Source organism: Pseudopipra pipra, chromosome 10 (assembly GCF_036250125.1).
Source record: "Pseudopipra pipra isolate bDixPip1 chromosome 10, bDixPip1.hap1, whole genome shotgun sequence".
Lineage (NCBI taxonomy): Eukaryota > Metazoa > Chordata > Aves > Passeriformes > Pipridae > Pseudopipra > Pseudopipra pipra.
The window spans coordinates 4,508,272-4,532,722 of NC_087558.1; the positions used below are offsets into that span (position 1 = coordinate 4,508,272).

General features: G+C 46.9%; 1 protein-coding gene across 3 annotated transcripts in view; it reads right to left on the reverse strand.

Moving 5' to 3' along the window:
- Positions 1-19,965, reverse strand: part of SLC7A14 (solute carrier family 7 member 14) — a 30,574-nt gene extending 10,609 nt beyond the window's left edge. The window contains exons 1-3 of one of the 3 annotated variants that reach the window (XM_064665811.1): positions 19,744-19,965; positions 5,652-6,051; positions 381-617 (exon numbers count right to left, since the gene is read on the reverse strand). In XM_064665811.1, the coding sequence (XP_064521881.1) occupies positions 381-617; positions 5,652-5,955 (541 nt within the window). In that variant the 5' untranslated portion in view covers positions 5,956-6,051; positions 19,744-19,965. Of the gene's footprint in view, positions 1-380; positions 618-5,651; positions 6,419-19,312; positions 19,457-19,743 lie in introns of those variants that run through there. The other 2 variants (XM_064665812.1, XM_064665810.1) reach the window with 2 other exon arrangements.
- Between the last annotated feature and the right edge of the window lie 4,486 nt (positions 19,966-24,451).

The following is a 24,451-nucleotide window of genomic DNA, read 5'->3' on the forward strand; positions in this document are numbered from 1 at the left end:
TGGTCATGCAGGATCACCACAGCCCTGAGTTTGTCCATGGCAGTACCGCAGACACCAGCTTGTGCTCTCTACCAAAATTCTGTGTGTGCCCCAATGGGACTGAGCAGAGCGTTTGCACTGGGTGAAGTGTTTCTGTGCTGTCGCTACCCTTTGACATTTGACTGTTTCTGTGCGTTTACTCCAAATTCCAGCTCATCCTGAAGGGGCTCAAAGTATCCCGTATCCCATCTCCTCAAACCCTGCCTGTAAACCCGGCCACCGAGGCAAAGTAGCAGAGCCAGACAGACAGTAAATAATGAATGAAGCCTAATATCCATGTCTGACTTTTGACGAGCTTCCAATTGCTTTCCAGACCCTCATTACGCGGAAGCGCGGCGTACCCAGCCCGTTCAGCGTCCCAACGCTGCTGATCATCCAGCGGCTGATGGTGTGGTTGGCCAGCGAGTCGAACATGCTGCTGAGGGCGCTGGCCCCCGCGGCCGTGCCGATCAGGTACTCCAGGATGAGGTTCCAGCCGATGAAGAACGCCACGAACTCCCCCACGGTCACGTAGCTGTAGGTGTAGGCAGAGCCCGTGGTCTTGGGGACGCGCACGCCGAACTCGGCGTAGCAAACGCCTGGTTGGAAGAATACGAAGAGAGATAAGGAAGATGTGCTTGGAAAAGGAGGAAGTAAAACTGCCTTGGTGGCACCTCCCAGGAGGTGCCAGGAGGTGTCAGGGCTGCAGTCAGCATCAGGAGCCCAGAGACATTGCAGGGGACCATGGTGACCCTCCATCCCCAGTTTCTTGGCTTGAAAACCAGATAAATTTCCGCTAAAATCAAGTTGTGATGGATTTTTCTTTTTTTCTGGGGAGACACAGTTCAAACTAGCTAAATGTTTACATGGGATCCTGGACTGGTGTTGCCCTGATCGAGATGCCACTGAAGGGCTCACACAAGGCCATGCCTCTCCCTGCCCCAACCTTCCAATCTCCAAACAACTATTACTGTGTTGTTTGCCAGATCCAGGCACGAGCACTGTCCTGATCATCCCTGCTCTTGTTCATGCAAGAGGAGTTTGAAGACATCTCACATAGAGAACATAAGTTATTTTAACACTTAAAAAATGTTATATTTAAATCTTCTAAAGAATAATTGCAAAACTAACTGTGCAGAAGAAGAAAAGAAAAGCAAAAAGAAGTATTTAACTGGAACTGTTTGGGAGGAGAATTCAGTGGACATTAATACCTTCTGAACTCCTTGTGCGCTTACTATGTCAGGATAATTTTTAATAAAAACTTGACCCTGACACATTGATGTCTTAAAACAATCATTAGCTTTTATTTAAAAGGAATGGATGGACTTACTTATAAATTCCCCAAATATTAGTCAGGACAAGTGCCAGAAGGGCACACAGTGTCTTGCATGTTTAACACTGATTAAGTCCCAAAACCCCTTTCCCAAAGACCCTAGTACAGCTTGTATGGGTGAATTGGTTAAGGCTGTTACTACCATTGTGTAAACACTTAGTAATTATTGAGTTCTTTACCATCTACTATTCTCCATTTAAAAGATAATAATTGCTTCAAATTTGCAATCACTTCAGTATAGAGAGGGGAATGAATAATTTATAAAAACGTTATGAGGTGGCTGCTCTCAGACTCTAAGTGCAGTTTTTATACAGTACAAACACAGAGTTATTGAATCTCTTAAACTGAATTTGGTGGTGCTTTTTTTCTTGCTATTGGAGGACTTTTATATTCCATTCACTGTTCAACTTGCATGTGTGTTGCTTTGCAATGGGGCTCTTCAAAACTTGATTTCTGTAAAGCAGCCCAACAGGAGCTGCAAGACATCCCCATCATCCATCCAGCCCTACTGACAGTCATTATTCAAAGCTGATGAAAAATGCATGTGCTTGGCAAAGGTACGACGTTCACAGACAACTACAGCCCTGAATGATTTATGAAACTGGTGCTCTGATGGGGACAAGTATCTAGTGTCACTCTCTGATGGCCCTAAAAATCATATACACTTTCCTGGAGGCAGCTCTACTTCTAGCCAATGACAAGATAACAAGTTAAAGGCAATTGTGATCAATACACAACGATAATGGCAAAGCAAGGACATAATTATGTATAAAATGTTGGAGTTTTCAATTATTCTACTAGCATCCCAAAATAGAAGAGCAGTCTCTCACTATGCATTGGGTACAGTAATACATTATGGATATCAGCATTAGGTATCAGCGTATTATATATATATATATATATATATATATATAAATACATATTATATATAGTAATCTGCTGCATCTGCAGTGTAGAATAATACTAGTAAAATTATTATTATTATTACTATTACTACTGCTACTACTACTGTTACTGCTGCAATATAACTGCACAACAACACTGTGTGAGTTACTCCTTGGCAGCCTGAGCTATTCAGCACCTTGTCCCTCTGTATCCAGAGGGATGCAGCTCTCCCAGTACTCCTGCACAGTCCAGCTTGGGGGCTGTAGGCAGAGACTGGGCACACCCTCCCTGCCACAACTCTTTGGAGACAGATTTCTCTTCCCCCCCCCAGTCAAGAGTGTTTGCAAGCTTCTGCAGAAAACAAGCCAACACAGTGGCTGTTCGGAAGAGCAAACATTCTACAGAGGACCATTTCTTTTCCTTGAATATCTACTACACTTGTGCAGTTGATGTGACACAATTACACTTGTGTAATTACATGGTTGTTGACATTATTCAGCAGGACATAAACACAGCTGAGGGGTTTGGTCCAAGGCATTGGCCCTTCTAAGATGAAAACGGGCAGCACAACCGGTGGCATGAGGAACTGGTGCTTTTGGTGTGCTGGGATGGTGGTGGCCATGCTGTGGGTTATGGCCCTCCCAGTACTACCTGGCACAGGAACTATGAGACATCCCACAGGGCACTGTCATGATGGGAGTGACGTTTCAGGTTAAAAAAAAATGCCTTCAGAGAGGGGCTTTTCAGATGCACTGGAGGTAACACCAAATAATTCATGTTACCGTGCAAGAAACCCAGAGGGATCATACTTTGTTAACGAACAGCACCTAATTTATTGAGGTATTCATATTATTTGCAGCAGGCCACTGAGCCTGTCCATTGTGTTTCATGACCACTATGTGCTGATATATGAGGCAGCTCCCTAAAGAAAGATTCCTTAGAACAAGGACTCCCATCTCTCCAGCTCCACCCAAATGGCTGCAGCTGGAGCCCCTTAGCCCAGCCCTCATCCTGCAGCCAGGCAGCACCTGAGGCACATGCTCAGCTCCCTCCCGTTCCATGGAGCATCCCGGCTGCTGGTGAGCTGTTCCTACATGGGTACCAGGTAAGACCATGGCACTGTGCTCCAAATAAGGTTGTATTACTTCAGGAGAGGAGATCACCAAGCAACAGCTGGTGAAAAAGGCTGCAGAGAGGGTGATGGGGTTGGGTGACATGGAAACTGTTGATTTTTGCCAAAGGAGAGGTTTTGGTTAGACATGGGTGTGAGAGTGGAAAATGCTGGTGGTCATGGGAGCCTGCAGAGGCTTTGTGGAGGGAAGCTTCTACTTGAGAGCTAAACAAAAGGCCTTCCAGTGAGAGAATAATTGACTTAATTTAATTTATCAGGTTAATGGATTATGGTGCCTGTGTAAGTACCCTGATGGGGTACATGTTGCTTAAACCTCGGGGAAGGTGTAACTGGAATTTGTTGGGTAGATGAAATTGGAAAAATCCCTATCTGAAACTGGGCTAACCAGTGCAGAGGGGTTTCCCATTGGCAGGGCTCCCAGTTGAGCTGGATGGCTTGCTGGATGGTATTGGTTTTGTTTGTTTGCTTTCTGTTGTTAGAAATTTTTTTAATCCAAACACTCCTGGGCTCACTTTGCACCCAGTGGGGTTTGACTTGGTGATCTGTGATGGACCAAGGGAGAGTGAGTGATCTAGTGGTCCCATCTGGCCTTAAAACTTTTAAAAGCTCCTTAAAATCTGTCCGTGCACACTTGCCCAAACTCCGTGCCTGACACACCGGGAGCAACCATGATGTGAGAGCTGAAATCACATCCCCAGTGAGTCCAACAGCCCGTCCAGCTCCTGAATTCTTGCTTGGTTTTACTTGCCAAGAAAGTGTTGCTGTTACAAACAACAGCAGTGTAAAAGGATAAAGAGAGGAAGAGGCCAAGGAGACTATCAAAACACTGCATCCTTCACAAAACACTTTCCCAGAGCTACAAAAGCAAGGGGAGATGAAAGCGGAGTGGGAAGTGGCGCAGGCTCCCGTGGGCGAAGGCGGGAGGAGCTCCTGCTGTGGGGCAGGGCTCATGTCTGGGGTGAAATAGCCCCTTTTGGAGGACAGCATGTTTTTGTTAGCACAGACCCACCCAAGCTCCATTTGCTCTTGGTTTGCATCCCAGCTAACCAAACCCTCACAGAGGAGAGAAAGCAGGCAGTGGGAAAGGAGAGACACTGATGCTATCTACTGCCTCGGTTAAAAAATGGACGTTTAGGGTTATTTGTTCTGTTGGGATCTCAAATAAACATCAGATCTCATTGCAAGCTCTCTGCTCTTTTTGTGGGCTTTGGAGAGAATGTGATGCTCACCCCTGTGCTGTGCCAGGGCTGTACCTCTGGGCTGCAGGATGTCAGGGGTTCAAACTCGCACATGCTTTGATGGGATCTCCATAGAGCAGCATGGCAACCTCCAGGGAAAGAGCACAGTGTGTTTCCACCTCCACCTACAAAAATCTGGAGGCTTGAAAAGCTGAGCTGGGTCATTTTGCCACGTTTGCTTCTATCAAAGCTCTTTGCCATTTACTCAAGTTTCCTTATCCAACCCGCAGACAAAAGCTGGATACCAGACTGACACAGCATGCAAAGTCCTCTGAGCGGGGGAGAGCAGGAATATCACATCATCGTGTTAGCACTGATCTGGAAAGGACAAATGCCAGCAGTACTGGCTTCATGTGGAAACCGCAGCTCGAGCCATATGCTCAGCTGGGTTCCTACAGAGGAGATGGAATTCACAGGGTTTTCGCTAAAATACGTAATTCCTCTGTCCCTGCACATTTGTTTGTTGTGGTTTTTGTTTGGAAATTCAAAGAGTGACCCTGCGTGAATAGGAGCCAATAAAATCAACTCCAGAACTAATTTCTTAATTCCAGGAATTTCTTAACTGTTAGCCATGTCAACAAAGGAAGCTGGCCCTGGTGCTGCCCAAGCCACTGATATCCTCCCTGCTGGAACTGAGTTTCCCACAAGCCACGTTTTGCTCTCGCTCCAATACTGTGGCTTGGCCAAGCTCTCTGCCTGGGACACGCACTGCAAAACTCTCCAATGTCTCAAAACATATTGGCCACAGGCTCCATCCTTGTGGAAGCCATCAGCAGTTCATCAGGATAATTGTGCTTGGGCTGCTGGCTCCCAGTACAAGGTTTGGTCTGATATTTGGGCAGTGAGGGACAGTGCACCCCACAAGTTGGGTGAACCCAGCTGGGTGAACCAGGGAAATGGTTTTTTAGTCTGTGGGGAAGGTGCTGCCTCCTTGCAGCTTGTGCTGCTGAGCATGGATCCTGCCAGGTGTCCACCCATGAATGGAGAGGATGTACGAGGTGGCACGAGAGGGAACATCACCCAAAATCCCACACACACGACTCACCCGACAAGATGGAGGCGACGGCCGCGATGATGAAGGACACGATGACCCCGGGCCCCGCCATCTCCTTGGCCACCAGGCCGGACACCACGTACATGCCGGTGCCCACGCAGCTCCCGACGCCGAGGGAGATGAGGTCGAGGGTGGTGAGGACCTTGGCCAGCCTGGCACCCTGGGTGGCCGCAGTCCCCGTGCCCTCCAGCATGGACTCCACGGGCTTGGTGCGCAGGACGCGGGTGCGCAGGGCATGGCCCGCCGCCCCCCACGGCACCCGCCGCGGGTCCAGCCGCGAGAAGAACCCGCTCATGGCTGCGGCTGGGCTCCAGGGAGGGGGGTCACAGATGTTTTTGGCAGCACCCGCTCAGGGCTGTGGCTGCATCTCCGTCCTGCGCTGGTGGCCCGGCTGCAAGAGAGAGGAACAGATTTTTTGACTGAAATAGCAAAGAAAGAGGGATGTGCTCCAAAAGGACCCCCTAAGCTGTTTTCTGACTGGGCTCCAGTGCTGGGAGAGCTTTGGTTTCACCTTTGCTGCTGCTACAAGAAATCTCCTCCTTCCATCCCAGTTGTTCTGTACAGCAGGGATGCACTGCCCTCCTTCATATTTGGATGGGTGTAACTCTGGTCATTGCTACAGTGCTACAACAGCAGGAACCTGATTTCCTCCAAGTGCTCATTACATGGCTTAGCTGCTACAAAAAGCAGTGATGGCTACGTGTAGCTGTGAGGTGTTGGTGGCCACTGTGGCACACTGGGAACTGGTCAGGACCCAGTGTGACTCCAAGCCTGATGGCACTGCACTTCCAGCAGCTGGGCTGTCAGCCCACCATCACCATGGCAGACTATGTGGGGACCATGTGTGGGATACCTCCTGTGGAGGCAGGCTGAGAGAGTTGGGGTTGCTCAGCTTGGAGAAGAGAAGGCTCCAGGGAGACCTCAGAGCCCCTTCCAGTATAAAAATGGGCTCCAAAAGAGCTGGAGAGGGACTTGGACAAGGGCATGAAGTGACAGGACAAGGGGGAATGGGCCTTCAAACTGACAGGGGGCAGGTTTAAACTAAATGAAAGAAGAAATTCTTCCCTGTGAGGGTGGGGAGGCCCTGGCACAGGTTGCCCAGAGAAGCTGTGGATGCCCCATGCCTGGAATTGTTTAAGGCCAGGTTGGATGGGGCTTGGAGCAACCTGGTCTAGTGGAAGATGTCCCTGGTCACGGCAGGAGGGTTGGAATGAGATGATCTTGAAGGTCCCTTCCAACCCAAACCATTTTGTGATCACTGTGCTCCACTTGTGCTGCAAAAAATTAAGGAAGTCTGTACCTTTGCTCCTACATCCAGTGTGTTGAGACCACTGCCCACCTGTGCCAGGCTGGGGCTGGATCACTACAAACCGGCCCTTACAAGGACAGGTGATTTTTCAGTCTGGTGCTATAGACTTTCAGTCCTACAGCTCTCAGGCTATACTGGTTGTTTGTGGGTTTTTTGCGTGCTACTGTCGTCCTGGTGAAACCTAAAGGGAAAAGTTTTAAAAGGTACCGTTTGTTCAGGTCCCCATGAATCACAAAGTTAAAAAGGCTCCTCGGTGTGGTTTCTTCATTCAATTTATCGCTTCATTCTTGTAGTTGTTTAAATACTGTTTAAGCAGTACTTTTTAAAATTGAGATATGTGTTCTTGCTGGTGTAACTGCAATGCATTTTGGGGTCTGGCTTCTGTGTAGTTAAGCTGGGTGGGAAGCTCAGTAGAAGCAGTGCCAGCTTCACTGGCCACTGAAAAGCAAGTAACTGATAGCTCCAGCCATTTTTAAATACTTTTAAATTATCCTGCCTGAACCCATCTCTTCTAGGATTGTCTTAAAAATCATGACATTATCTTATTTAGCTCTTTCTCTGTGCTTTTTCCTCCCCAGTCATATTTTCAAGAACTATTCAGCAACTGCCATTCCCACTTCCTTTTCTGCTGTTCTTCACAAATGGTGTAGTTCTCATAATATCAGCAGCAGTGACTTTCTAGTGACACATGATGACTTAGCTTTGAGCAAAACAATAAGAATTGACAGTCTGCAAGTTAATACAAAGGAACAGGAAAAATAGTTTATGAAATATGAATTTTAACCTGACAGTTTCTTTTCTGTTAATAGAGAAATCTTTCTTATTCTCTAATTGCCTTGAAGACAAAACAATTATTTTTTTCCATCTTTACATCCAAAACAAATTACATTGTGTCCACCAGGCAGCCTTGTGTTGCTGGAGTTTATTAAATGAAACACAGCATTCATTTCATGTTTTGGTTGATCACAGTTCAAATTGTGCTGATTTTTTTCAAGCAACCACAAGCTGAAAGGCTGGATGTTCTAGCTAGGAATAATAATAAGGAAAAATTGTTACTGCTCCCAAGTAAATGTGCATCTGTGGTTTCAACCACAGGGAAAAATACTTCTCCAAGAAAAGTGCTCATCATTACCCAAAATTGAGCTTCCTGCTATCCAAAGCACATGTCTGAAGCATGGGCTGGCCAAGAGGTATTGCAGTGCTTCCCACCTCCCATCCTCTATATAATTATTTACCCTGGGCTTTATGGGTGCTCCTAGTTGAATTTGAAAGACTCAGGTTGCTATGCTAAGGTTTGCACCAAATTGACTTAAACCAGTCGAGAAGGGCCATTGGGAGAGGTAGGATGGTGTGGGATGGAGGTGCTGAGGTTATGGGCTGGTCCTTGGTCCCATCACCAGGTTGTGTTTTGTCATGGGAAGACCTGCCCTGTGTTTTTAATAGGGGTTGGGACCGTGATTTGAGATCAGCAATTTTTCATTATCTTGTCTGGCGTGTTTGTGAGTGGCTGATGAAGGCTTTGAGAAGGGTGGCAAATGCTCAGGTCTTGCTGTAGAGATTCACATCCACACTGGAAAAATCAGTGCATTCCCCCAGCTGAAGAGAGCTGAGCATGACTGATTTGGACTGCTCAGTTCACTCTTGAGCCACGTCATGGTATAGAAATTACTGTCTCACCAGCATTGCAAAGAACTCCAAGAGAAGACATGGCAGTCTTATTCTGGAATAATCTCAACTGCTAAAATAATGAAAAAAACCTTAAATATTTTAAATACTTTAAATTTAAAGCAGGAACTAGCTGGTGGATTGGTGATGCACCCAGATTTAGGCTGTCAGGCAGTTCCAGCTGCCTGGAGCTGGGCTGTGACCAAATCCTTCTGCATGGCAGCCCAACGTAGCCCTGCAATTCATATGGCCCCTCCTAAGTCACCAAGGAAAAGAAAAAGAACCTTTCAAAACATCTGAAATGAAATAACTCTATAATTGCTGCTACATTCAATTAAAGCAGTCACTCGAAACTATTCCAGATGTTTAAGTGAGATCAGCATATTGCTGCTCTGTAGCTTGGAAAACATCCTTTCACTCCATTTGAAACAATGAAAAAATATGTCATGGATGGCAACCCTTTCCATGGGGCAGAGACAGCTCCCTTCTGCTCTGCTTCACTCACCCTGGCTGACTAAAAGCACACAGTGGGAAGGAAAGGGAATTTATACTTGTTTTCTTTAATCTGCTCTCCTCCTCATAAACCCAGGAAGATGAAGGGAGCTGTGGCTTGGGGGGATAAGCTGCAGCTGGATTTTGGAGCTGCTCAGCTCTCCATCATCAGGCTGTTGGGGCTGGTTTTCCTTGCTGGCTGGCGCTTGGGGCTGCCACCACGTGCTTGTTGGTGACTGCTGTTTGTACCGAAACACTCTTCTTCATCAGGGTAAATTAACTAAAACTGCAATCAAGTCAGAAGGAGAGGTCTAGGTATTAACAGGCATAGATCTTCCTTAGTGTCTGGGCCAGTGCTGAATTATTCCTGTTGTAAAACTCGTTCTGCTGGTGAAATGCAGCACAGTGCACCCCAGCATCGCCCATCCTCATCACCCCCACAGCTCCAGCTTCCCCAGACAACCTTCCCCAAACCACTACTTGATTTGTCTGTTAATGACAGAAAAAAATCTGTCCAGGAGTCCATAGGAGTATTTTTGAGCAAAGATCTCTATTAAAAGCTGTTGAGGATGTAAAAGAAACAGAATATTGATGGTGGTAAATGAAAAAAGAGAGCTCCTGTTGGTATATGGAAAGTCAGCCAAGGGCCCTCATTAAGAGGAAAAGGTTGGATTTTCTCTGCTTTTCCATGGCTCCCAGAGTAATTATTACAGAGGGAAACTGGATGATGCCCCCAGCAGCTGGGTCAGTAGCACCCAGTTTGCTGCAGGATTTTCTAGGGGGAAAGCACCTTCATCCTTGCCCAGGGGAGATGAGCTCCAGAAATGTGAGATTGAAGCAGGTTCCTACCAATCCCCAAGGCAGTGCCTGCAGTGGACCCCGGGAATAGTAACACGGGTGTTTATGATGTGGGAGCAGCAGCCCTCAGACACCCTCCTCGTAGGGGCTGCATGGAGAGCTGGGCTAAAGCATTTGCCTGGGGAAAGGGAGCCCCAAAGGCTCAAAGGGATGCGAGAGGTGGCTCGAGATGATGGAAAAGGCGGCTCCAGGCAGCAAACCCGCTGCAATCCCAGAAAAAGGACAAGTGGAACAGTGTGCTAGCCTGACCTCCCCCTTCTCGTTTTCCTTTGATTGTGAGCTCGGTAGCGGTGAGGCGGCTCGTCTGAAGAGACACTGGATCCTGAATTTCATTCCAGCTCCTACAGCAGGGACAGCACTGACGTCAGCGGGGCGATGCGGGAGTCGGGCAGCAGCTCCGACCCGAGCGGAGCCTTCTGCTGGGGCTGCTCCTCACCGCCGTGTTTTCCTTACGAGTGCGATTTCATCCGGAGTTTTACGTGCTTGTTTTTACAGTGCTGAGCCCCAGCTGGGCTGCCACTGTAAAAGCTGGCTCTGTCTCCATCGTCAGCCCTCCTTAAAGGGATTTAAAACCAGGCACAGAGCCGAGAGCGAGGGCTGGTCCCTGCCGATCCCGGCGCCGCTCACGTGGGTCCAGCTTCAGCAATCTGGCCTTGTGCCTTTGCTGGTAATTTTGGGCTCTTCTTATTTTTAATCTTTCCATTTTTATTTCTGCTGGAGCAATTCAAGTGGAGCTGTCATTAATTTAAACTAAAACTGTTGCTAAGTTAAACCAGTGACAATATCTCAGGTTTAAGGCTAACTTTCTGTGTGCATCAACTTAAAAAAGGGGTTCAGGGATTGTTTCTGTGTGTCTTCCCAGCAAAATGGAAGTGGAGAGGTTGAATGGCCGTTATTTCCATCCGTGTTACATTTAGTGCTTCACCGATGTTAGCACTGCTCCAAGCTGGCTAAATATCATTAACCTCTTTTCACAAATAAACAAAACAAGAGGAAATATTTAATTGCACCAAAGTCACAAGGCAAGGGTGCCATGCATCCAGAGCTAGCCCCCAAGGAATTCACAAACTTTGTATTCTAGTCTCTAGTGCAAGAGTTAAAAGAGCATAGACAAGTAATCCACTGATATAATTAGCATGTGCATAGAGATCACCCTTTTTTGCCTCTCTCCAGCCTTCAGGGGGGATACAGTGTGATGGTTTAACTGCTGTCCTTGCTGGGAAGAGACTGGATTGCCTGAATTATCAGGGAAAAGGCAGAGTGGAGGATGGGAGAGATGTTAAAGCTTTTTCCTGTCTTGCAGCTGATGGTTCCCATGTCCCAAGTAAATAGCTAATCAGTATTTGAGCACTGCTCTGTGGGCAGTCTGTTCACACAGGAGGTTTTGGTGGTTGAGAGCTCATCTTCCTGCCTGGATGAGACAGGAGATGAAGTGACGTATTCAGAGGTGAAATTAGAGCTGGTCATGGTGAAGGCCAGCAGATCCCTTGATACTGAGTTGCTCTATGCTCTACCAGGGTTAATTACATGCCAGCCTCACAAGCAGTCAGTCCAGGCTGTCAGGGTCCCTTGGGATCCTCTGGAGCACCAGTCTAGTGAGAAACAGCTCTGGGATTGAAGGAATCAGTGTTTTCCTCCTTCCTAGGGCCTGGATGCATTTGGAGACAGCACCTACAGTTCTTACAGCCTGCATGGGATGGAAGCCAAAATACCCTGTTCACCCTTTCAGAGATGCTCATGTGCATCCCTGAAGGCACATCCCCTCCCCTTAGTAAATCCACCTATCCAAGATATCAGATTTTCTCCTGTCCCTGTGTCTGTAGAAGGCAGTCCAATGCCTAGAAATTTGGTTTTTCACTTGCTTTCTGCTGGATTTGTACAGGTACCAATGATTTCCATGGTGCAGAGCAGCATAGGAATGAGTGCAGGGCACGACAGACAAGAGTCTTTGCGTGCCTAGCTGTAGGTAATGCAATATGTATGAAGTGCTCCATTTGGGTTTGCAAAAAAGCTATTTAACCACCAAAAGAAAAAAAAAAAAAGAGAGAGAGAACTGCAGAGAAAGAGGCATAACCAATTTGCACATTTGCAAAAAGGTCTAGTTTGTCATTGTTGCCTTGAGATGGGAAACTAAAAGCCTTAAAGACTGTAACGATACAGTTAATGCAGGGAAATGGTAAATAAATAGATGGGTGAGCTGAGCAGAAAGTGGGCAACCAGGAACTTCTTGGAGCTGTTCTGACACGATCCCTCTAGGAGAGTAGTGAAACCACATGAGATTAGTAAATTTGTTCCTCCATCAGCACAATGGAGAAAACCACTGCCTTACAGAAGTGTGTGGTGATTAACTCGGTTGGGTTTTCTAAGGAAGCAGAAGAGAAAACACACTCAAAAATGATTCATGCTCCTCTAGATGTGCCTTGTTGAAGTCAATGTTGGTTTTGCACTTGCACGTGGTCATCTGCAGAAGGACCCTTGAGGCTCTGGGCACTTGCAAACAGTCATTTTTGGCAGCTGTGTGACTCTGCATTCCAAGTGCAGATATTGACACCAAAGCTGACAGCCACTGGATACAGCCTTCCCCATCCTGCTGCAGTCACAAGCCACAGTGGTATTGGAAAAGTGCAACTCCTAAAGGAAGTTTGGGCTCACAGGTCTGGATGCTCAGACTCTTTCAAGCACTAATGTGTTGACTGCTGAAGTTCAGGCATTTTAAATACTGTGAGATGGGTGCCCAGGAACCCAGATTTGTCTCTCATGGAATCACAGATTCATAGAATGGTTTGGGTTCAAAGGGACCCTAAAGATCCTGTAGTTCCAACCCAACTTGCCATGGGCAGGGACACCTTTTGCTAGAGCAGGTTTCTCAGGGCTCCATCCAACCTGGTCTTGGAAATATGCTGGCAGATCCTTCTGCACCCTTCCCTCTGGTTTTGAGAGGAGCAGTTCCAGACCCTGAGCTGCCACAAGAGGAAAAGCATCTTCCTGATATTCTGGTATCTCTGGATTGTAGTGAGTGGCCTGTTTGCAATGCTGGGTATACATTTCTCTAACAGTATTACTGCTGATGGCATCAGTGGAGTGGTTGCAGCCCTGTGTTTGCAACTCTGAGCTTTTCCCTGGTTTTGGTTAGTAGATTATACTTTCAGTAATTACCACTTTGATGATATAGCACATTTTCTGTATCAAATCTCACTGTGAGAATGGGAAAGGGTTGCTTTTGTGTCACTGAAGCATTTAGTCCTGGGTTACCAGACGGTCTCTTCTAGAATTATACTCATTTAAAAACTGTCTTTGCTTTAACAACACACAGGAGGAAATCTCTCTAATTACTGGGCTGTGTTTTCTTTTTCTTTCCTCAGTGGATCCATACTTTTACACCACAGAATGAAAGTCATTATGGTTTGCTGCAAGCCAGACAGGAGAGCTTTTTTCATTTGACATAATTCACAGAATGGGTTATTTATTAACGTGTGAGGCTCTCTAAACAAAATGGATTTTTACTGTTGCAAGAGTCTGGCTGATGCATCATTATGACAACTTATTTAATTTCTGGGTAGCATTTTGCATTCAGAGGCAAAATCACAAATCTTTCAGTAAAGAACTGGTTTAACACTTTGGCTTCATCACCTGAGTCAGAAAAAGATTTACCTGTATGGCAAACACAGGACCTGAAAATCCACTATTTTTAAACCTCTACTTCTATTTTGAAGATTGCTGGGTTTATAGAGATTCCTTTATTCCCAGCTAAGAAACTGCTGGTTTTTTTTGCTCTTAGTGCTGACTCTCACTCACCAGCAATCTTTCCAGCTTTCTGTAATAATTTAGTAGGAGTCCTGAACTGGCCCTTTACACAGTAAACACATCAGGCTTACAAACACAAATCAGCTCTTGCCAGGTTTCAAATGCATTTTTCTTTTGGGCGTGCACATGGTCTCATTAATTAGTTATCGTATTCCATCAGCAGTTCTACAAATGTAATTGATTATGCCTTGCTGTCCTGCTTCCACTATTTTGGCTATCAGCTAATTAATACAGGAGAGGTTCTCAAACAACTGCTTTCCTCAGAAGAAGCTGGAAAGACACATTCTTCAATCCCAAGCCTACTAAATGTTCCAGAAAAAGCAGTAGTAGCATATGCAAATCAACGGGAGGTTTTTTGCATATGCAAATGAGAGCTTTGAGCTGGGGGGTAATTTGGCTGCTTGTAACCTGTGTCACCAAATTCCTCAGCAGAAGCCTGAGGTAGATTCACTGCACTTCCAAAGAAGTGAATAGCAGCTCCTGCTGCTTTTATTACATTTTGCTGCTTATTCTTTTTGTTCACTAGGACAAAACATCCTTGCCTTACATGAGTAATCCTCCTGCTTTTCAACACAACCGATTATATGAGTAATGTGAGCACAAGATGATCAAAGATTTAGCATAGGGTTCCTGTGTTTAGTCATTTTTCATCATCAGTCAGGCAAAGGCAACGTAACACCTAAGCAGTGTGTAGCGTGAGTAATACCTGGAGCTTTAGCATGAGAGCTCTTTGACATTTCCCAGTGAGTTGAAAATGCATATCTAAGGCTAAATCAGTATCTAGGATGGTACTAGAGAAGTAGAATTAAATGAAGAATTATGTGTTCTTAAAAATTATAAGTTCGGGTATGATAACATCCCTGAGTGATAAACATGCCCTGCCCAGAGATGTCCTTATGGAGCAAGGGAATCAGCTGAGCCAACGTGATTACCTCCAGTTTAAAGTAGCTAATTGCATACTTGCTCTTAGCCTCCCTTAGTGCTAAGACCCCAAAACTTAATTTCTTTCATTGAGACAACACAGTCACAGCCAGCAGAGTGTCCCCATGCTGTGCTGCCCTGCCTGGTAGGTGTAATTCCACTGGCGTGCCCACAAACAACTAAGAGTAGAGCTGCTGGAATATTATTGCCGTAGTTCTTGCTTGTGCCAGAGCTCTCAGCCAAAGGAACTTGACATATTGCTTCTTTCTGTCTTAATTTACTCTGTGCAGAGCTGGTGCCCCTGGTTATTAATTGCACATCTCCTGGTCCCTGTTGATTCCACAGCCGGTTAATGAGTGGAACACACCTGCTGCTGCCCAGGTGTCTAAGACAAGGCACTGGCATATCCAGATGCTTCCCGAGCTCCTTGCTCCAGGGCTGGAGTGGTGCAAGGCCTGTCATCAATGCTTTCTGCCTAGTCCCAGCTGAAAATGAAGGACAGGCAGGAGAAGCACACATTTCCTTCTCTACCAGACTAGGGTGTCCAAATCCTACCTGGAGCCACCCTGGCATTGTTGAGCACCGTGGGGCAGTGGCTTATTCAGAATGGTTAGATGGGTCCATCATCAAGACCTAGTTCAATAATGCTCAAGCACATGATTAAAGCTAAGTTTTAATTGGGCTGCTGTGGGTGAAACCTGCCCAGGTTTGAAATAGATGTCTAGCACGAACAGGTGTCTCCATCCTCAGCTTTAAAAACCTGTGTTGAAGAAAACCTAGCCTGCACTCATGGAGCTGAGGGACCCGCAGGAGGAATGGACCAAACCACTTACTGAGGTCATGGTCACCAACAAGCAGGAGTCAATGTCTGCTGAGAGGGACTAAATGCACACGTGTGGTTTTACAGACATCAACCTAAAGTTTTGACACCCTCATAGGCACTTGTAGCACGGCAGCAGTAACCCATTTCCCCACAGGCAGCAAACCACTGGGTCCTGTGACACTGTCTTCTGAGAATTAGGTTGTGGTGCTTGAAAAACCTGTACTGTAAAAGCAATTCTTCTGATCCCCTCCCAGGTAGATTTAATTTATGGTATCATGACTTTCGGTAAATTATTGATACAGTCACTGTGCTGAGGAACAAAAACAATAGAGTCACGTGCTGTGTGGCTCCACCTCACTGGTTTTGTTTCATAAGTACCAGAGTTTTATTGTGGGAAAAAATAGTTTTCCCTTAGAGATGTTCCTGTCTGGTGACAGAAAGGAAGGGCTGTGGTGGCAGCATCAATGCTACTCAGAACATCCAGTGCCATGCAGATGACCACATGGTCTAGAGGAAGGGCTGCTATTTGATGAGTCAAGGAAACATACACAAGAAAAACCTTTTCCTGTAGTAGGGAGCAGTTTCCCGTTGGCAACCACAGCTTAACTATGTCTCATACCTCGTAAATGAAAAATGTTTTAGGAATCTCTGTGGATCTGAGTCTGCTCCCATTTACACTTTGGGTGGTTTAATGAGTTCAGCAGACTCAACCTGGGTTGAGGTGAGACTCTGGACATGTTTTCACATCCATATGAAGTAGCTTAAAAATGCCTACTATATTTCTGGGCTCTGGATACTTTGCATCCCTAGATCTTCTATCTTCCACAGGAGTGACAAGGTCAGACCCAACCATGGCTTTATATTTTATAGAGGGAATGATTTTTATATATATATATATATATATTTTTATATATATATATATATAATTTTATTCTGCGAGTGATTTGTGTTTTTTAATTATTTTTAATCGATGTTAAAGACACAAATACTGCCCACCAGATAAGTGTTTTTGAGCGACATATAGATCCCACTACCACACACAGATGAAGTATATGCTTTCCTTTTATATTCTTATTTTTAAATGTCTTAATAATCCAAACAATGACATGTTGCTTACACATATACATTATGATGACTTTAATAGCTCAAGTGCTCTGAAAGCAAAATTCTGATTATCTGGAGGCTAAGAAGTCTGTTACAGACTGCTCTGTTATCCTCTTTGTTTGCTTGTTTGTTTGTTTTCATGAGGAGTCCAGGATGGTGTTTACGTTTGTGTAAGTTCTTGCCATTCTATTTGATTGAGTGTTGCAGGCCTTCACAGGAAAACCATTAATTTAGCCAGTAAGAGGTTTGCCTGTTCTCACTGAATTTTCTAGAAAAACTCCTGTTGCCTTCAAGGGAAGATGGATGAAATCCTATTATATGTGCGTGATTTCAGAACTGAGAAAACAGACTGTCTTGTGCTCAAGAAGGAAGTAGTGTCACATCAGCCTACAAATATATCCTTTAAAATAATTTTGGCTGGAATCCTTTCTGATATGATCCCATCTGAGATTCTGAAGTTACACAAAGAATGAATTTTCATCATTTTCATATAATCCTAAAAAAATTGGAGAAGGATAAGATACGTCTTGAATTGAGAGTCATAACTGACTCCCTGAGGAGAAGGGTTTTAAAATGCTTCACTTCACTGCAATATGCACAAAGAAAGAGATTATTTTTAGGCAGAGTTAATTAATGAAACCAATTGGAAAACTGGGGGATTCAAAATAGAATTTGGTCAGTCATTTGTTCTGCTCCTGGCACGTAGTTAAAATCCCACTCACTGGGAACATTATACTTGTCTAGAGGGGAGGCTGGAATACCTCTACATTCCTGTGCCTTACTTGGAGAATTAAGAATCAAAGGTACCATTAAGTCCTCTGAGTTAATTCTGTCTGAATTGCAGGCCATTAGTTTCCAGGCAATTACTCCTGCAGGGAGCCCAATGACTTGTTTTGGCTAAGTTACATATTCTGGGAGGACATCAAGTCTTGACATAAACAGATGGAGAATCCAGCAGGTTTTCTGATGGCTCCTTCATCAGGTCATCAGCCCTCCACTGTTCAAAAATGCAATCCCTCACTTAAATTGGAATGTTTTGGCTTCAGCACCTCCGTACTAGCTCATGTTGTGTCTCTCTTTGGCAGATGGAAGAATAAGTCAGTGCCTAATAATTTCTTTCTGTAGAGGCAAGAATCATGTCACCTTTCTTTGTAATGAAGTGAATTCTCAGGTGGCATAGTTCCTCCTTTGTAAGGGCCTTTCTCCAGTCCTTGACAGGCTTTGGCTTTTCTTTCCTCCTTTTTTTTCCTCCTTTTTTTTTTTTTTTAACCTTACTTACAATTTTATTGTCATTTTTGTTGATGTCTAATGTATTCTAGCAGTCTGTCTCTAAGGGCTGAGGCAAAAATTCCTTCCTACGTCTCCACTTACTGATCAGCAACTGAACAAGACATTTTTCCCTAGTTCTTGTTCAACAGCTTGTCCTATCACAGCTCTTGCTTCTGTGCTGTCTTCTCAGATATGTACTGCACATTTGACTTTGAGAGGATCCAATATTCCTTGTTGGTATTATTTACTACTTATCAGTCTCTGCTTTGTTGGCAAAGTTTAGCAGCTTTGACAGATGAAAAAGGGAAATTGGACCTTGGATCTCTGCAAGAACCCCTTAATTCTCTGCTGTCATGGAACAAGGATTCCTCATGGAGAGCAAGAACAGATTGTCAGTTTAACCTAGGTAACTTTTCTCTCTAGTGTCATTTTTGGCTTATTTGAGGTTTTTTGTTTATTTACAATACGTTGTTCAGCTCCTGTAAGTCACATGCCTTAAGCAACGTGTGCCAATAAAACAAACACACGTAAATATCTTTAGCAATCAGACTTTCAGTCTCATGACAGTTTTTGGGCAGTTAAACAAATGCCTTGGCATGCTAAAATGTACTCGCCTACTGCTTAGGGACACTGGGAGAATTAATTAGCTAATATGCTAGATAAAATCAGACATGGTCCTTTTGAGAAAAAGTCTTCTCTGGGGTCGACCAGAGTGATACGGCTTCCTACTCCCAGAGTCGGTGTTGATTTTGGAAGCCCTGTACTAGAGCACTTTCAGCATGGTCTGTGACAGGAAGGCACTAAGTCTATTTGCATAAACTCTTATTTAATAAGCAACAGAACCTGGGCTGGAAAGCAATCTGAGGGAAGAAATTAGGCTGCTGGAGCACACCTACCCGGGGCCGAGGCGGGCAGGCGGCTGGTACCAGTCAGCTCCAAAATACCCGTGTGGAATCAATAAACAGCACCGAGCCGGGGTGACGTAAAGAGGAAGCCAACTCCATTACCGGCTTCCAAGTCGCGGGGAGTTTTGCCGACGCCGGAGGGAAGACGGAGCCGCAAACGGGGCCCGTGTGCGTGGGTCGCCCGCGGCCACGGGGGAGCCTCGGGGGGCCGGGGCTGCCTGAGCCGGGGTCCGCCCCGTCGGGGCTTCAGCACCGCGGACAGCGCCCGCCCGGCGCCGCCGGCCCCACGCGGGACCGACCCCCGCATCACCCCGAGCGGCCCCGCCGGGTGACACCGGCCACGCGAGTGTCACCGGCCCCGCGGGTGTCACCTGCCCCGCAGGTCTCATCTCTCCGCGCCCGCCTCCCTCGCGGTTTTCCATCTCCTCCGATTCTGTTCCCCCATTTCCCCCCTTTCCGCAGCTTCCCGACGTTTCCCCACCGGCGCGTTCCGCGCGGTCACCTGTAGCAAGAGCTGTCGCTTCTCTCAGACCACCCGATATCCCTCCTCTCACTCTGCTTTTCCCCCGTTTCCTATCAATCCCGCGTAGTCAGCGCCGGCGCCCCCGCCTCCTCCTCCCCGCCGGCGAGTGCCCCGACACTCCGTAAACACGGGGCCGCGGCGGGCCGGGACGAGGGGATGCTCAGGCGGGCTGGGGTCCCCCGGGGCCGGTTCCCCGTGTCCCGGAGGAGCCGGGGCGCTGCCCTTGCCGAGCGGGGCACAAAACCTACCCCGTGTGCGCGGCGGGGGGGCCGCGGCCGCGCTCCGCCGCGGGGCTCCGGGCAGACCTTTCCCGGGCTCGCCGCCCGTCCCCCGCTCCCCGAGGGGCTCCGAGGGGCTCCCACCTCCCCTCTCTCTCTCCCTCCCTCCCTCCCCGCGGCGCGGGCACTCACCGCGGGCGCGGAGCGCGGCGGGCGGGCGGTGCTGCGGGGCGGCCGCGGGCGCGCTCCCCGCGGGGGCGGCTGCGCTGCTGCAGCCGGAGGGGCGGGGGGGCTGCGCCGGCACCGCCGACCCCGGCTCCCGGCAGCGCACGCAGGGCGGAGGGAGTGTGGAGGGAGGGGGGAGGGAGGGATGGATGGAGGGAGAGAGGGATGGAGGGAGGAGGGAAGGAGGGAGGGAGGGAGGAGGGCGCTGCAGCTCCTCAATTATTCGGCGCTTCCCCTCCCCGCCTCTGCCGCATGTGACCGCCGGCAATACCCACGGGCCGTGCCGGGCCCGGGAGATCTCCCTGCACGGGGCTGTCGCCTCCCCTCCCACTGAGTCGTTCCTGCCTGCCCAAGTGTCCTGAGGGCTGCAGACGGCATCCCCCAAACTGTCTGGCTGCTGAAAAATAACTCTTCTGTCTGCCTCCCCCAGAGCAGGGCTTTCCTCATCCCAGGGACAAAACGTGGGGAGCCTGCTTTTTGTTTTCTCCTTGAACTGCACTGTGAGATTTGGGTGCTAATGCCATAATCCCGGAACAGACAGAATTAGGACTAAAATAATGCCTCATGCATTGCAGCACGCCGGGTTGTCCAGCCCTCGGCATGGCATGGCTGGGAGGAGTTAGGTATCAGGTGCAGGATGTGTTTAATATTTTATATCCATAGCTGCTTTTCAGGATAGCTGGAATTCATGTTCAAGATTATTCCTTTTTGCATTTTTATTTCTTGATTCTTGCAGTTTGGTTTGCTCTGGATACACTCCCTGGCTGTATCTATGTTGTACCATTTTGGCATCAAATCCAAACTGGTTTCATCTCCAGTTATGCCTGGTGAGAATCAGATTTCAGTCTCTGTTACAGCTTCATGCTTCTAACAGGACCTATTCCAAATGCAGGCTGTGTCTCGAGTGGAGAGAAACTTCTCATTCTCTAAGTACTGAAATAAATGTCTGCTCATAAAAGTGAAAGATGGTATCCTTCAGTGGGATCAGTTCAGTTCAGAAGTCAGTGTTTGTCCAATGTGAGTGACCCTGACAGGAGCTGCATCAATGGCAGTGACCTTCTGGGGACATACAGACAGTGACACTGCACAGATAAACCCAGACAGGGTGGGGGTTGGACTAGGTGACCTTTAAAGGTCCCTTCCAGCCCAAACTATTCTATGATTCTATGTCCATGATCTTGTCTTTGTCCAGGGTAGCAGACCACATGCCACGTCTGATTTCCTTTCCAGCTTTGATTTCTGTGGTGGTTTTTGTGGCTTTCCAGATGAGCGCCATCATTTTCCCAGTTTCTTACCAGACTCTCTCCAGCTTAGCTTTACCTTGCTCTTTCCCCCCCTTGCAGCAGTCTCTTTGCAGCCCCTCTCTTCCCAGACAGGAACAGAAAAGACCTCTCCCAGGTTACTGCTGGTCAGCAGAAGGTGTCATCACAGGATATCAGGATGCTCTGTCCCCTTCCTGTTGCTGTGGCCAGCACACATCTCATCGTACAGCACACAGCAGAAAAAGCTTTGTTGGAGCCAAAGTGCAGCCAGCTGACTACCCTCTTCACAACCAGCCATTTTGAAACCCTGTTTTTATTCTTTTCCTTATTCTTTGGTTGCCTGAAAGCAACACTGAGCACTGCAGCTTCTCTCCTGTCCCTCTCTGTAGTCCCCATGCTTCCTGTTTGGTTGTTGCTTCTCTTCTCATTCACTGGCTTCCCCCAGCTGCTTTTCCTCAGTCTGTGGACACTGGATACAGCTGATATCAGGAGCTTTCCTTTGACTAAATCTGTGCAAAAGTGAAAACCTTCTCCATTTGTTATTGCACCTTGTTTTGCAGCACTTCTAAGACCATGGTGAACTCTATCTGACAGCACCGCCAGCCTTTTGTGCTCACATCCAACTCCTTGGTGCTTGTAGAGCGTGTGAGTAAAGGACATGGGACTGTTTGTTTCTTAAAGGATTGTCAGTCTGGCCAAGTTTTAATGGGACTTATCTGTGGGGGGGGGGGTTCAGAATCGAGTCATATTTACTACTTGGGGCTTGCATAGCAGAGCATGTGCAGTTTGAGGGCAGTTTGGTTGGCAGCAGCAGAGAGGCTTTTGTATCCTCTTAGGAAAGCCTTCTAGCACCCAAGTTGGTATAAATCACTGTGCAGTTCCACAATACCACCCCCACCTTCCACCTTCTACTGCTCAGAACTCTTGCTCCGGCAGACTTTGCTGTGTAATAGCTTTGAAGACCCTGTTTTAGTCCAGCCTTGATCTACTTTGTGTAAGTTTGCTTCTGTTCTATCCAGTGGTACCTGCTGTTAGCGCCACAAAACAACTTGCCACCACTTTGAGTAATAAATGTTGCAAGCATTTTGTCAGAGGCTCATTTAAGCTCTTTCTCATTAATCTTTACCCTGTTCTCATGAGTTTTGTAACTTCCAATCTTGCAGGAAGATGAATTTCTACACCTACCCCTCTAATGGTGCTCTTCAAGGTGATTAAATGTGGATAAAGAACTGAGTGAGGACAAGTTACCCTCTCAACAAGTCCCATCAGCGAGGTCGCCCTCAGGTTAAGGTAAAATTTTCCATAGCAGCCAAGCACAGGATGATACTTTCACAGCAGAATTTCTTCTGTTCTCAGGCACTGCCCACTTTCTAGACCAAACTAATTTCTGCCCTTTTTTCCCTAACAGCAAGTGGCCATCTGACTAGTAATTTAAATACTTAATCCTATTCTGAATTTCACTTTGGCCTCAATAACACCTTGTAGCAGGGATCTCTACCAGCTGCTATCTCATTATCTCAGCTGCTTTGCTTATCAGTGTTAAATATGGCCTTTCCAATTTCGTGGGACATAGGTTTCTTTTTTTTGTGACTCTGAATACAGAGAGAGAAGAAGCCAGCAGAATCCATTCAATTGATTTTCTTTCTTCCTTTTATTAAAATCTTTGTTTACCTCCCTCATAATCCCCTCATACTTGTCTCATCGGTGACTAATTAATCCTGCCATTTAAATACCATGGTTACTGCAGTTTTCTGGGTTATTTCTCTGTCTACAGAGCTTTCTATTAGGACAGTCAACATCTCTTGGCCTGCTGACCCCCAAATTCTTCCAGGGCTTCCAGCATCCTCATCTCATGGGGCCTCTTTCCCAGATTGGGAAGGTTCATCCCTAATTCCTTTAGTTTGATGAGTTTTCCTCAGTGCTGTTCCTCAAAATGTTTTGACATTATCAAAACTGACTAATGGGATGTTCAAGCTTGGATTTACATCAAGGTCCCAGAGTGTGTGCTTGGTCACCGAATGACATTTTTGTTGGGTTTAAAAAGGTGCACTGGTTTGGGTAATGTTTCCAAACAAAAAATTATTTGAAACTATTTGAGAGAACCCACAGCACCTTTCCCTTTCCATTTCTGTGTCCGTGTGTGCTGCCTGCCATCCCTCCAGCAGCTCCTGTTAGACAAGCAAGGCACAGCCTCTATCATACACTCATCATTTAGTGAAGGTAGTTCCAGTGTCAGCTGGCTCTTAGGAACAATTGATATTTCATAGAAAAGCTCTTCTGTCTGCAAACACCAGGTTGCACAGGGACACTGTATTAAGCAGCCACTGGGATGAAGTGGTGGGAGCCTGTTAGCCCTGCACTTGCTTGCTCTGCATGCCTAGGAGCTCATGTCCACAGCTTTGGCAAGTGTTCTCTCTTTGATTCGGTCTCTGGCATCACAAGATATCTCAGAGAACAGCAGGATCTCCCAGACGTCCACTGCAAAGTTCAGCTGACAGTGTCTCTGAGCCTAGACCAGGCAGAGCCCTGCAGAAGTGCCAGTATTTTTAGAAACAGTTTTAGAAACGCTGCCTGATCTCAGGGAGCATGTTGACTGCACAGGCTGTAATTTCTTTGGGTGAGGGACGGTCTCTACATGTTTTATGGGATCCTGACCTCACTGGGACAGTTCAGCTGTGAACACACAGTGCAAGCCTAGTTCCAAGCCTGCAAATGAAGTGATTGGTTGTGCTGTCACTGCCCCAACAGGGAGATCACACTGGCACTGAGATAGCTGTGCTTGCCTTGGCCATGGACACATAAAGAACCATGTGATGGGGATGGAGGCTGCATGGTGTGGGGATACCTGTGGGGACATCCCACCTTGGGGAGCTGCAGTCCCCAGTGGGGCTCCCCTTCCTGCACTGGGACAGGGGCTGCAGATGTGCCTCTGGGGGAGGCTGGGATAAAGCAGCTGCCAGTGAGAAGGGATTAAATGATTCACTGTTTGGAGGCTGCTGCCTTATTTAAAGGACCACACACTATTTTTTCCTTATCCAGTGAAGACTGCTTTTAACAACCAAATCAAGCAGAAACTTGATTTTTGTTGCCTTCCCATGTTCTTCATCCCACGGTTTAACATTAATGCTTTGGGCCACTGTGTAGCTTCTAAGTGCTACCTGTCCATCCAGGTCACACCAGGTATGCTGTGATGATTATGGCTTAATCAAGTGAGACTTGATACTCTGCTGAGTATCAGTTCCCACTGTCTTGCAGGTGGGTTTAGCTCTTCTGAATTTCAGTTAAAGTCACCCGGGTGCAGCTGGTGGCAGGATTTTGTTTTAATTGTCTGTTCTGAGAGTAAAAGGTAAAGTACCATAGAACAAAGGTGGTACCAGTGCAGGGACATTTGATGGCTTTGTTGACAGACCATA